General features: G+C 43.7%; 1 protein-coding gene across 1 annotated transcript in view; it reads left to right on the top strand.

Moving 5' to 3' along the window:
- The window catches only part of Qrsl1 (glutaminyl-tRNA amidotransferase subunit QRSL1), a 33,615-nt gene that overhangs the window by 13,872 nt on the left and 6,640 nt on the right, over positions 1-13,103 (top strand). Inside the window, exons 5-7 of the mRNA XM_021174674.3 lie at positions 8,126-8,293; positions 12,137-12,312; positions 12,395-12,507. Coding sequence (XP_021030333.1) covers positions 8,126-8,293; positions 12,137-12,312; positions 12,395-12,507 — 457 coding nt within the window. The remainder of the gene's footprint in view (positions 1-8,125; positions 8,294-12,136; positions 12,313-12,394; positions 12,508-13,103) is intronic.

Below are 13,103 nucleotides of genomic sequence, written 5' to 3'. Positions count from 1 at the left end.
TCTTTTTTAATGACTTTGGGTTGGAAGTCAATCTTATCAGATATTAGAATGGCTACTCCAGCTTGTTTCTTCATGCCATTTGCTTGGAAAATTGTTTTCCAGCCTTTCATTCTGAGGTAGTGTCTATCCTTTTCTCTGAGATGAGTTTCCTGTAAGCAGCAAAATGTTGGGTCTTGTTTGTGTAGCCAGTTTGTTAGTCTATGTCTTTTTATCGGGGAGTTGAGTCCATTGATATTAAGAGATATTAAGGAAAAGTAATTGTTGTTTCCTGTTATTTTTGTTGTTAATGTTGGCATTTTGTTCTTGTGGCTGTCTTCTTTTAGGTTTGTTGAGGGATTACCTTCTTGTTGTTTCTAGGGCGTGGTTCCTGTCCTTGTATTGGTTTTTTTCTGTTATTATCCTTTGAAGGGCTGGATTCGTGGAGAGATAATGTGTGAATTTGGTTTTGTCGTGGAATACTTTCGTTTCTCCGTCTATGTTAATTGAGAGTTTGGCTGGGTATAGTAGCCTGGGCTGGAATTTGTGTTCTTTTAGTGTCTGTATAACATCCGTCCAGGATCTTCTGGCTTTCATAGTCTCTGGTGAAAAATCTGGTGTAATTCTGATAGGCTTGCCTTTATATGTTACTTGGCCTTTTTCTCTTACTGCTTTTAGTATTCTATCTTTATTTAGAGCATTTGTTGCTCTGATTATTATGTGTCGGGAGGTATTTCTTTTCTGGTCCAGTCTATTTGGAGTTCTGTAGGCTTCTTGTATGTTCATGGGCATCTCTTTCTTTAGATTTGGGAAGTTCTCTTCTATAATTTTGTTGAAGATGTTTGCTGGTCCTTTGAGTTGAAAATCTTCATTCTCATCCACTCCTATTATCCGTAGGTTTGGTCTTCTCATTGTGTCCTGTATTTCTTGGATGTTTTGAGTTAGGGTCTTTCTGCATTTTACATTTTCCTTGATTGTTGTGCCGATGTTCTCTATGGAATCTTCTGCACCTGAGATTCTCTCTTCCATCTCTTGTATTCTGTTGCTGATGCTCGTATCTATGGTTCCAGATTTCTTTCCTAGGGTTTCTATCTCCAGTGTTGCCTCATTTTGGGTTTTCTTTATTGTGTCTACTTCCCTTTTTAGGTCTAGTATGGTTTTGTTCATTTCCATCATCTGTTTGGATGTGTTTTCCTGTTTTTCTGTAAGGACTTCTACCTGTTTGATTATGTTATCGTGTTTTTCTTTAAGGATTTGTAACTCTTTAGCAGTGTTCTCCTGCAATTCTTTAAGGGATTTTTGTGCTTTCTCTTTATTGTCTTCTGCCTGTTTAGCAGTGTTCTCCTGCATTTCTTTAAGTGTGTTATTAAAGTCCTTCTTGAAGTTCTCTATCATCATCAGGAGATATGCTTTTAAATCCGTGTCTAGCTTTTCCGGTGTGTTGGGGTGCCCTGGACTGGGCGAAGTGGGGGTGCTGGGTTCTGATGATGGTGAGTGGTCTTGGTTTCTGTTAGTAAGATTATTACGTTTACCTTTCGCCATCTGGTAATCTCTGGGGTTAGTTGTTATCGTTGTCACTGTTTAAAGATTGGAGGAGAAGCTGTGTTCCACTCACCAGCAGTCTCTAAATCCTGCGGCGGGGGTCGTGGGTAGCTGACGGTACCCCGGTGCTGGTCCAGCCGGAAGAGGCCTGTGGTCCTACACAGGCCGTTTTTCTGCTTCCCTAACTAATGCAGTCTCTGGTCCCGCGTGCAATTGGATTGGAGCAGAAGCTGTGTTCCACTCTCCAGAAGTCTTAAGATCCTGTGGTGGGTGTTGTGGGTAGCTGGTGAGTGTCAGCCGACCCTGCGCCCCAGCTGCCCCAGTGCTTTTCTTACCGGAAGAGGGTTGTGGCCCTGTGTAGGCCGGATTTCTCTCTCCCCAACCAGAGCAGTCTCAGGTCCCGCGTGATTGGACTGGAACGGAAGCTGTGTTCCACTCACCAGCAGTCCCAAAATCCTGCGGCGGGGGTCGTGGGTAGCTGGCGGGTGTCAGGCAACCCTGCGCTCCCGCTACCCCGGCGCTGATCCGGCCGGATGAGGCCTGTGGCCCTACTCAGGCCGGTTTCTGCTTCCCTAACTAATGCAGTCTCAGGTCCCGCGCAATTGGATTGGAGCAGAAGCTGTGTTCCACTCACCAGCAGTCCAAAATCCTGCGGCGGGGGTCGTGGGTAGCTGGCGGGTGTCAGGCAACCCTGCGCTCCAGCTACCCCGGCGCTGATCCGGCCAGATGAGGCCTGTGGCCCTACCCAGGCCGGTTTCTGCTTCCCTAACTAATGCAGTCTCAGGTCCCGCGCAATTGGATTGGAGCTGAAGCTGTGTTCCACTCACCAGCAGTCCCAAAATCCTGCGGCGGGGGTCGTGGGTAGCTGGCGGGTGTCAGGCAACCCTGCGCTCCCGCTACCCTGGCGCTGATCCGGCCGGATGAGGCCTGTGGCCCTACTCAGGCCGGTTTCTGCTTCCCTAACTAATGCAGTCTCATGTCCCGCGCAATTGGATTGGAGCTGAAGCTGTGTTCCACTCACCAGCAGTCCCAAAATCCTGCGGCGGGGGTCGTGGGTAGCTGGCGGGTGTCAGGCAACCCTGCGCTCCCGCTACCCTGGCGCTGATCCAGCCGGATGAGGCCTGTGTTCCTACTCAATCTTTCTCTTTTTATTTAACGCCTATGCTCTTAATTCCATTGCATGTAGATACATAAAGGTAGCAAGGTTACTTCTTGAGAATTCTTTTTAAAACTGTTTACTTGAATTATTTTTATTTCGTGTGTGTGTGTTTGTGTGTGTGTGTGTAAGTGAGCAGATAGATATCTGTCAGTGGAGGCCCGCAGAGGTCAGCCTGGCTCCACAGTCTCTCAGCTATTGAGCCAGGCTTCCAGCCTGTCTCTTGAGGTCTCTGATGCCAGGGTCTTAGTCCTCTTATGAGACTGTGTTCAGTTGCCTAACAAAATGTAGACATAGTGTTTGGGTTTTAGAATGTATTTCCCTTGTGAATACTGACGGTAAGTGCCTTTTCCCGTACTTATTTTGCCATTTGTGACTCTTCGTGGAGTATTTGTCCCGGTCTTTTGTAAAGTGGCTTATTTATTAAGCTACAAGAGTTCTTTCATATAGTCTGGATCCAAGTCTGTTGTCAGGGTTTGCAAATCTGTTCTCAAAGTCTTGGCTTATCTTTTCATTCTCTGTCTGTGTTCATTGCTTTTTGCTTTGCTGTAACACAAATAACTAACCCAAGGAAAAAGGGGCTTCTTTGTTTTACGTTTCAGGGAGCACTCCTAGCAGGAAAGACATAGTGGTGGGCACCCGAGGCTCTGGTCACGTGGGCTGTGCAGACAGGAAGCAGAGAGTACTGAGCCTGCTGCTCAGTCACTCTCTTTCCTTAGGCAGGGCTCTGGCCTATGGCATGGTTCAAGAATGTGCTGTCCACAGTTAGCATGTCTTTCTACCTCTGGACTCTCTGAGAGGCACCCCAAAGGTTTGTTTCCTAGGTGATTCACCAAAGAATAATACCCCAGACTCAAATAGTATGTAAAAGCAAAGAGCGTTTTATTCTACAGAAGTCTAGCATGCTGGGGTCTCCATTCCAAGATGGAGACCCTGAAGTGAGCTTGTATACCTGATATAAAGCACATTAGAGGAGGGGTAGGTGACCTCTGTTGTTGGCTTTCTCACCAGGGACATTCCAGAACCATTGCTGGGGACCTCTGGAAACTGCTGCTGACCCATTGTCCTTGCCTCAGGTCAGGTTTCAGGGCAGCTTCTGAGGCCTGGACTTGCCTGCACTTGCCCAGGCCATGGAAACAGAGATGTAGGCCTAGTCTCCTGATCTGCCAGTTTGAAGCCTGTCATGGAGTCAGCCTGTTTCATTAATCTTAGATAATCAGTGTTGCCCATCATACAGACTGCTTTTCAAAGAGTGGAAATTTTTAATTTTGATAAAGTCCATCTCATCGGTTTTTGTTTTTTTCTTTCATGATTCATGCTTCTATGATATATCCAGTGTAGTGGCTATTCTTGGTTGTCAACTTGACTATATTTGGAATGAACTACAATCCAGAATTGGAAGGCTCACCAGTGACCCTTATCTGGAGGCTTGGAGATCCTTATCTGGATCTTGGTATGGAGATCTTGAGACATAGTGGCTATGGATTCCAGAAGATTAAATCTCCGAGTTTAAGGAGATTTAATCTGGGCTACACCTTTCATCTGGGATTAAAGGTGTGGTGGAACACACCTTTAATCTGGGCTACACCTTCTGCTGGAGACAATATAAGGACACTGGAAGAAGGGAGTCTAGCTCTTGCTCCTTTGCCTGCTTGCCGTGTGAGACTGAGTAACTGCTAGATCCTTGAACTTCCATTCACAGCTGCGACTGAACCATTGTTGGGAATTGGGCTGCCGACTGTAAGTCATCAATAAATTCTTTTACTATATAGAGACTATCCATAAGTTCTGTGACTCTAGAGAACCCTGACTAATACATCCAGTAATCCTTATCCAGACCAAACTGGCAGGGTTTATAGCTAGGGTTTCTCCTAGCTTTATAGATTTAGCTCTTGTGTGTAGCGATGCCACCCATGTTGTTGGAGGGTTTTGTATCTGGTGTGAGTAGAGCTCAGGTTTTCACTTCTCCCTGCACTGTTTAAACAAGACAAGCTTGTCCTTGTCTTCAGCAAACACACACAAGTAGGCCTGTGTCAGGACTGGGGCTTGACGCTGGCTTAAGAGGCTCTCACTGTGCATCTTTGTGAATCACCGAATGCATGCACTGCAGCCCTGTTTTCCATGTGAGCTTTAGAAGCAGCGTCCTTTGAACTGGCAACTCTCTGTGTCCTCTGATTCACAGAGGCCAGAAGTATGCGCTAATTGAGGGTTTTCCTTTTTTTTTTTTTCCTCAGGAATACTTTTAAGATTTTCCAATGTAAACCTTCCATAGAGCTTATGTGATTTATGTTTTTAATTACAATTATTAATTTATTTTGAGGAACTGGCCATGCATATCATATATATATATGAATGTGTGTGTATACTTTTGCTCAATGAGCCATTCCCATCTTGGTTTTTTTAAGGTACAATGCATGGCTTTGCCTGAGATGACACATTTGGGATATAAGTGGCATAGGCTTTCATGAAGTGGAGGGTGACTTCACCACACTATTTTCCTGTGTTCAAAACTGTGTGCCCACTCTCCTCTGTCCCAAATTCCTGAGCACACAGTCTCTCCTAAGAATCAAGCCAGGCTGTGTCTGGACTTGGGTGTGGATGTTTGGTTCCTACCTGGCCTCCCACCCTGGGCAGATACACTTTGATGACTTGCTGCCTGCTAAATCATTGCTTTCCAGGTTCTGTCACATAGTAGGAATGGGATACATTTTCATTCAGTGAATAACTGAATGCCCTACTATGTGGGAGAGATGGGACCATTCAAACAAAATGCGAATGCCCAGCCTCATGAGTCATGCTTTGGAACCCAAGCTACTTCTTGTCTCTAGGAAGCAGTGCATTAGCCATTGAGAACAGTTTGAACTGCTGATACTTCTGAGAGTGGGACCATCCATTAGAGCATGGTAGACGGACATACCAGGGACCATACCCTTAAGAATTCTTTTTTTTGGCTGGGTGGTGGTGGCGCACGCCTTTAATCCCAGCACTTAGGAGGCAGAGGCAGGTGGATTTCTGAGTTCGAGGACAGCCAGGGCTACACAGAGAAACCCTGTCTCAAAAAAAACCAAAAAAAAAAAAAATTAAAAAAAAAAAAAGAATTCTTTTTTAAGCTTTATTATTATTATGTATATGTCATAGGTCTGGGGGTACCCATGGCACCCAGAAGAGGAGGTCGGATCTCCTAGAGCTAGAGTCACAGGTGGATATGAGATGCCTGGTATGGATGTTAGGAACTGAGCACAGGTCCTCTGGAAGAGTAGGGAGAACCACTGAGCCATTCCTACAGTTCTATGGGTTTGTTGTTGTTGTTGTTGTTGTTTTGTTTTGTTTTGTTTTGTTTTGTTTAATGGGCAAATATTTAGACAGGCATTCATCAGAGATAATATATGATTCACATAAATGCATGAAAAATACTTAGTGTCATTAATTATCAGGGAAATGAGATTTAAACCACAGTAAGATGTATACATTTATTAGGGTGGCTTAACAGTGGTAGTATGGAGTACTGACAAGGATGGAGAGAAATTGTATTTCTTACATGTTGTGGGTCAGGAATGCACATATACAGCCCTTGGGAAACAGAGGTCTCTAGTGCAGGCTGGCCTCACACTCAATGGCTTTCCAGTTCAGCCTCCCAGTGTTAAAACTATAGGGTGCACCACTGTACCTGGCTACTAGTTTCTTAGGGCTAGACCTTTGTGTACCATGTGGCCCAGTAGATTCCATCCTACATGTTTATCCACAGGCTAGGGTTTCTGTTTGTACACAGTGTTGGACAGGATCTTTCAGAACAATCTATGGTGGCTTTGTCTGGAACCCAAACTGGAAATAACCCATTGTCTTTTGTTGCTAAAGGATGGAGGTCAGCCTGGACTACATACCAAGGCCTAACTTAACAATAAATAAATAAATAAAAGAGAAAGGGTACCATGGCAAATATAATCTAAATACATTATGTGCATGTATGAATAGTGGATGTCATAATGAAGCCCATGTTACATATAGTTAGCATAATCTAATAAAAACACTGAAATAGAAAAGAGAGAGCATAACTAAATGCAAGGCCTAATGCTGAACTTAATGCCAGAAGCACATAAACTGCAGTGAAGCATTAAGCCAGCTGTCAACACTGAATTGTTTAACACTGGTATTAATTTAGTAATGATCGGTAAGTATGCTGTGACTGTATAACTGAATGTCTTTATTCTTAGGAATTTCATGCTAAATACATCCTTAAATATTTAGAGAAAAGGACCATGATATGCATAACTTACCTTAAGTGGCTCAGGGGGAAAGAATGTGTCTGGTTATGTGTGTAAGTGCACAGCATGCAAACAGCGAAGCAGATGCTGCCAAGAGATGCAGCTAAGTAAAGTGCTTTCTGTAGTTTCTCAGTTCATCTTGAGAAGAAAACTTCAGATATTTAGAAAATAATTTAATTACTCTCTATTTTGTAGTTGTTCCATCCCTCTCCCTCTCCCTGACTCTCCCTCTCTCTGTGATATGTATGCATGGTAACGCATGCACCCTTGCACCACACTGAACATCTCCTCATAGTCGATGTCTTTGTCTAGCATACTCAGTCATAATGCCTTGAGACGGGGTCCTTAGTGAACTCATGTTTGTCCTTTAGACTAGACTGGCTGGCCAGCAAGGTCCTAGGACCTGCCTGTCTATACCCACCCTGAGGTTGCAGGCATACGGCCATGTCTGCTTTCTTATGTGTGTGTTAGGAAGTCAAATTAAGGTCGCATGCTTTCAGAGCAAGTGCCCTTACACACGGAGCAAGTGCCCTTACACACTGAGCAAGTGCCCTTACACACTGAGCAAGTGCCCTTACACACTGAGCAAGTGCCCTTACACACTGAGCAAGTGCCCTTACACACTGAGCAAGTGCCCCTACACACTGAGCAAGTGCCCCTACACACTGAGCAAGTGCCCTTACACACTGAGCAAGTGCCCCTACACACTGAGCAAGTGCCCTTACACACTGAGCAAGTGCCCTTACACACTGAGCAAGTGCCCCTACACACTGAGCAAGTGCCCTTACACACTGAACATCTCATCCCTGGAGTTGGGTTTTTGAGACAGTTTTCAGTCTAGCCCAGGCTTGCCTGGAATTCATAGACATCTTTCTGCCTCAGCCAACTAAATGCCAAGATTGAAGGTGTGAGCTACCACACACGGTGCTTTTCTTGAAACCTCTGACTAAGGGGGAGATCCCTCTAAAAAATGTTTGTGAATCTTTTCAACTGACAGATCTTAACTCACAAGGAAATCATGGTAACAGATTTGGATAATCAGCTGGGACCGGTCTTCCCTTAGCTAGTACTCTTCCTCACACACACTTGCTGTGCCACACCCTGAGCTGCACGTGAGTAGTCTCAGCTTCTCACTTCTCAGCTGGGACATAAGAAGTCTTTCTAAGGTACTGCTTTGTCTCTGTCGCAGGTCTGGAAGCACAGATGGTGTGTTTGGACCAGTTAGAAACCCCTGGACTTACTCAAAGCAGTACAGAGAAAGAAGCCGGCAGGATGCAGGTGATGATTCTCACTGGCTGATCACTGGAGGAAGCTCGGGCGGCAGCGCGGCAGCCGTGGCCGCGTTCACCTGCTTTGCGTAAGATGCTTTCTGTCTGTGCTTTAAGCCCTGCCCAGATACACATGGTCTAAATACAGGCAAAGCCCAGTGGCACAGGAACTCAGACTCTGGTCTCTGTATTTCTTTTTGGTGAGCTGTTTGTGTTCAAAAATATATCGAATTGACCTCAAAGGGTACTCAACTTTAGCCCACGATGTGAACTTTGTACATTAAAAACTTAACTTAAAATGACATTTAAAATTTTCTCCTGTAATCTCTGGTTATTTTAAAGCATGGCTTTATGGATCTTACCAAATAAAACATTGAGCATGAGCAGGCTTCATGAATCTTATTTTTTGACTAATTCTGGCATTCATTCGCTATGTGAATGCTGCCTGCTTTAGTTCATTGCTGCTGAGCTGAAATCATGGTGATTTATCCTTCAGAAAATCTCTAAAAAGAAAAAAAAATCCCTTAGTAGTATGTGAATCAATAAGATATTTAGAATGGTTTCCATAAATCTGCGACTGACAGTGTCTTACCAAGCAGAGATTTTCAGCCACCTTAGGATCTGATTATCTGTTATGCGTTGATAAGAACCCATCAGCCATATTTTAAGTCCCACTTTTAAAGGCATCTCTTCTCAGGAGAGCCAGTGTCCAAAGTGTAGTCTCACTTAAAGCCTGGGTTGACTATCTGACTGTGTACCGGACAGTAGCCTCAAACCTCTAATCCTCTGGCTCCGGCTCCTGAGTGCTGAGGTCGTAGGCATGTGTCTGGCCTGTCAAACATTCCTTAACCACCTAGAGAATAGTAAATAAATATTTATTTATCAGCCTCAACTTAAGTAAGTTCACCGTGTTTCCTCAGTCATATAATATGTATGTATTTTCCCTCTCTTTAATTATCCACTGAAGCTACACCTTTCACAGGCATTGCAACCAATAATTTATTTACATATTTTAGAACTGGAGCTGTTGGTCTTCAGAGCTTCTTTCCTTCATATTCCTGAAGTCTTGTTAAGAAGAAAAGCTATTTCGTTTATCTCTGGACTGTTAGAGCCTTGCATTAATATTAATGAGCGTCTGACACATTAGAAGTGCGTGTTCCCCGCTGTCATCAGCCCACTTAGCGTACATCTTCCTGAGTCTACTCTGAGAAGATGGCGTCTTGACACATAATTCCTATGGAAATGGAGGCTTCACTTCTACACAGCCGTCAGTGAATGCTAATAAGAAACTATCTTTTTTAAAATTATGAAGGCAACAGACTTGATTTTGCAGCTTAAGTGGGCCTGGTGAGATTGCATTTTCTGTAGAGTGCAAGTGGAATGTTATTGTTAGGAACATCACTCAGTATAAAACATTACTTTCAATATAATGGCAAATTATTCATATCTATACATACATGTATGTACGTATGTATGTATGTATATGCATACATAATCAGTAGAAGCACCAATCAAAAGCAACTTCCTACTGAGTGTATCCAAACTGATAACACTGCTTTTGTCTCCCTTGCATTGATTTATTTGTGCTATTGCAGTTTTCTTACTAAAGAAGGTTCTTGGAGTATTATTGAGCGACACGGAGAATGAGACAGGGCAGTGAAGAGTGATATGGGAAGTTATCCATGATGCATGAGGTGAAATAGGCTAACAACAGGACATGTAGCTCCTATTAAGAGGAATCCTTGCTAGGGCATGGGTGTCAGGCATGTATAGAGGTGTCGGGAGGAAAGCGTGTAAACAGGGCTCTCACGGGTGCTGCGATAAGACAGCTTTTACTTCTACATCATATAATTATATGATACTTGGAACTTTGCGTTAGGCGTGCACTATCCAATAGCTTTCTTTTTAAATGTTTAAATTTTCAGTTGCTGTAACTTTAACTTTTTCTATCCTTTTTTGTTTGTTTGTTTGTTTTTTCGAGACAGGGTTTCTCTGTATCAGCCTGGCTATCCTGGAACTCACTCTGTAGACCAGGCTGGCCTCGAACTCAGAAATCTGCCTGCCTCTGTCTCCCAAGTGCTGGGATTAAAGGTATGCGCCACCACGCCTGGCTCTATTCTTATTTTTAATGATGATTCTTAAACATTTTAACCTCCCTTTTAGCCTACCACCCAGTAGAGGTGGTAGAAAAGAAAGGATATGGGGCAAGTAGACCTGTTTAAAGGGTTCCCTGAATAAACTCCCATCTGTGTTGTCTGGAAATCGGCAGTTCAGTTCACAGGTCAGCAGCAGCAGCTCGATCCACTCGCAAACACTTCACAGATACACCAGCAGTCCAGTTCCATAGAGTCTGGATGAGTCGGGATAGCGAACAGGAATCAGCGTAGTGGCACAACTTAGCAGAGACAGCCAGGCCTCAGCCTTGGCATGAGTCAGCAGGAGGGACCCAGAGGGACACCAGGAGAAGTTCTCAGGTTTGGCCCTCAGGGAAGCAAAGATCAGCAGAAACTGGAGACTTACAAGCCTTGCACAGCTAGCTGTCCCAGCAAGCTCTGTCTCCATCACCCCATAGCGTCCCATTTATATGTATTTTCACTTTAAGTTGTGATAAAATAAGCATATGTAATTTTGCAATTAATCTAAAAATGTATTTTTCATCTTGGAAAACTGACACTCAGCCCCCATTGACCCCGCCCCAGGCCCCAGTCTCTAGCAAGCTCTCCCCTCCCCCCCCCCCCCCATCTTTCTGGATCTGACTGTTCTGGGTGCTTCCTGCATCCACCATCTGTGATTGGCTTGCCTCAAGCAGCATGATGTCCTTCAGGTTACTCGTTGTCTAGATTTTAGTCTTCGTTGTTGCCTTTTGTTTTTTAATCAGAATAGCACATATCCTCTGGGTGCCTAGGCTGTGAAACAGGCATTCACCTTGTAAGATAATGAAAAGCTTTTCAATATGAACGTTTAACAAGTATTTCTTTTTAAATGAGAGTGACCAAAATTTTAAAATCTCAGTGCTGCTGCTGAGACATTAAACCACAGCTCACTACAAGTAAATACATGAATTGGCCTGATCTGCAACAAGTATTTTGATCATATAGGTTAAGAATTTATGGACTGGAGAGATGGCTCAGCAGTTAAGATCCTGAATTGAATTGCCAGCAACCACATGGTAGCTCACAACCATCCGTAATGAGATCTGACACCCTCTTCTGGTGTGTCTGAAGACAGCATACGCATATACATTAAATAAATAAATCTTCTTTTAAAAATTTTTATAATAGCAAGCAGACTTATTGTTCATTAACCCTGCTACTTAGAAGACAGCCACCCGAAAGCAATCAACCATGAGCAGAGGTTTGTGGGTAATGCTGTTTATCAGCAAAGGTTCACTAGAGGCTATGGTGCCGGGTGAGAACAGCATCACTGCCTATGTAAATGACAGTACATCTCCAGCCGTAAGTCCGAGTGGACAAGCGACGAGGTGGCATCTAGGTCTCTGGGGATGGTGTTTAGTTTGGGAAAGCATACTGCCTGTTGGTACTTAAGTTATTTTTCAATATTTACATGTATTCTCAATTTTATGATTTTAAAGGTAGCAAGAGGTAATGATTGCAAACAAACAGGGATGGAAACTTAGGATAACATAATCCTGTCAACAAACAAACACACAATATTTTTAAAAATAATTGAAAGGCCGGATAACAGAACATGCCCATAATTCCAGCACCCAGGAGGCAGAGGCAGGAGGGAGGCTCGAGTCTGCCAGAATGCAGTGTTTGTTGCTAAGTCTTTCTGGTCTTCTATACCATATGAATTTTGAGCCAAGTGTAGATTACTCTATACGATTAGAGGAAAGTACACGTTTACATGGTAGAATTCAAATGCAATTAAAGAATGTCATTTCTCTGAAATGAATTCTCTTTGAATTCTAGGGCTCTTGGATCGGACACTGGTGGATCCACCAGGAACCCTGCTGCCCACTGTGGGATTGTTGGCTTCAAACCAAGCTATGGCTTGGTTTCACGGCACGGCCTTATTCCCCTGGTGAATTCAATGGACGTGCCAGGAATCCTCACCAGATGTGTGGACGACACAGCAATTGTGTTAGGTATTTCTGCAGTTGCAAAGCCTTTTTGAAAGCCTCACTGTAAAACATTCTGTCTGTCACAAGTAAGGGTTTCTCCTTGCAGGTATACTGGCTGGACATGACCCCAAAGATTCCACCACAGTGAGAGACCCTGTTCAGCCGGCCTCGATTCCCGGTGGGATGGATGTGAGCAGACTGTGTATAGGGATCCCAAAGGTAACTTGCTTCTGTTGCTCTACAGAAAAGCTGGGAGTCAAATGCCGAGTACAGGAGGCAAACCGTGATCAGCCTGGTGGGTTTGAATCTAAGCCACTACCTCTCCAGGCCTTGTGACTGCTGTCGGCCAAGCCAGCCCAGTGTCCCCACTTGAGAAATGGGGATAAAATCCAGATCCTAAGAGTTGGGAGGATTAAATTTGATTATCTGATAAAGCAAGGGTCTGTAAACCTTCCTTGGAAAGAACGCAACACCATGTTAGGTTTTGTAGATCATAGATCTGGGCTTTTTAACTCGGCCATTATAGTGAAAAAAGCAGCCATAGGCAATGTGTTTATTTACATAAAGAAATATGTCTGTATACCTATAAAATTTTATTTTCAAACAGTGGATACACGGTAACGTGTTGCCCGTGATCAGTGTGCTGATCCTTACTGTAAAGGACATAGGCATTCCTTCTTTAGTAAGGCCCCATTAAATGGTGTTGCACTTATTTCTATTACTGCCATTTACACTGTACTTATCATAATAGCAAGTAATCATTTATACATGTAAGTAATCAATTAATGACACCTTAAAGTCAAAAAAAATCAAAC

This window comes from Mus caroli, unplaced genomic scaffold (assembly GCF_978045245.1).
Source record: "Mus caroli unplaced genomic scaffold, Mus_caroli_1 scaffold_9, whole genome shotgun sequence".
NCBI classification, from domain to species: Eukaryota; Metazoa; Chordata; class Mammalia; order Rodentia; family Muridae; genus Mus; species Mus caroli.
Note: the sequence above shows the minus strand (reverse complement) of the source record. Positions and strands in the feature narration are given on the sequence as shown.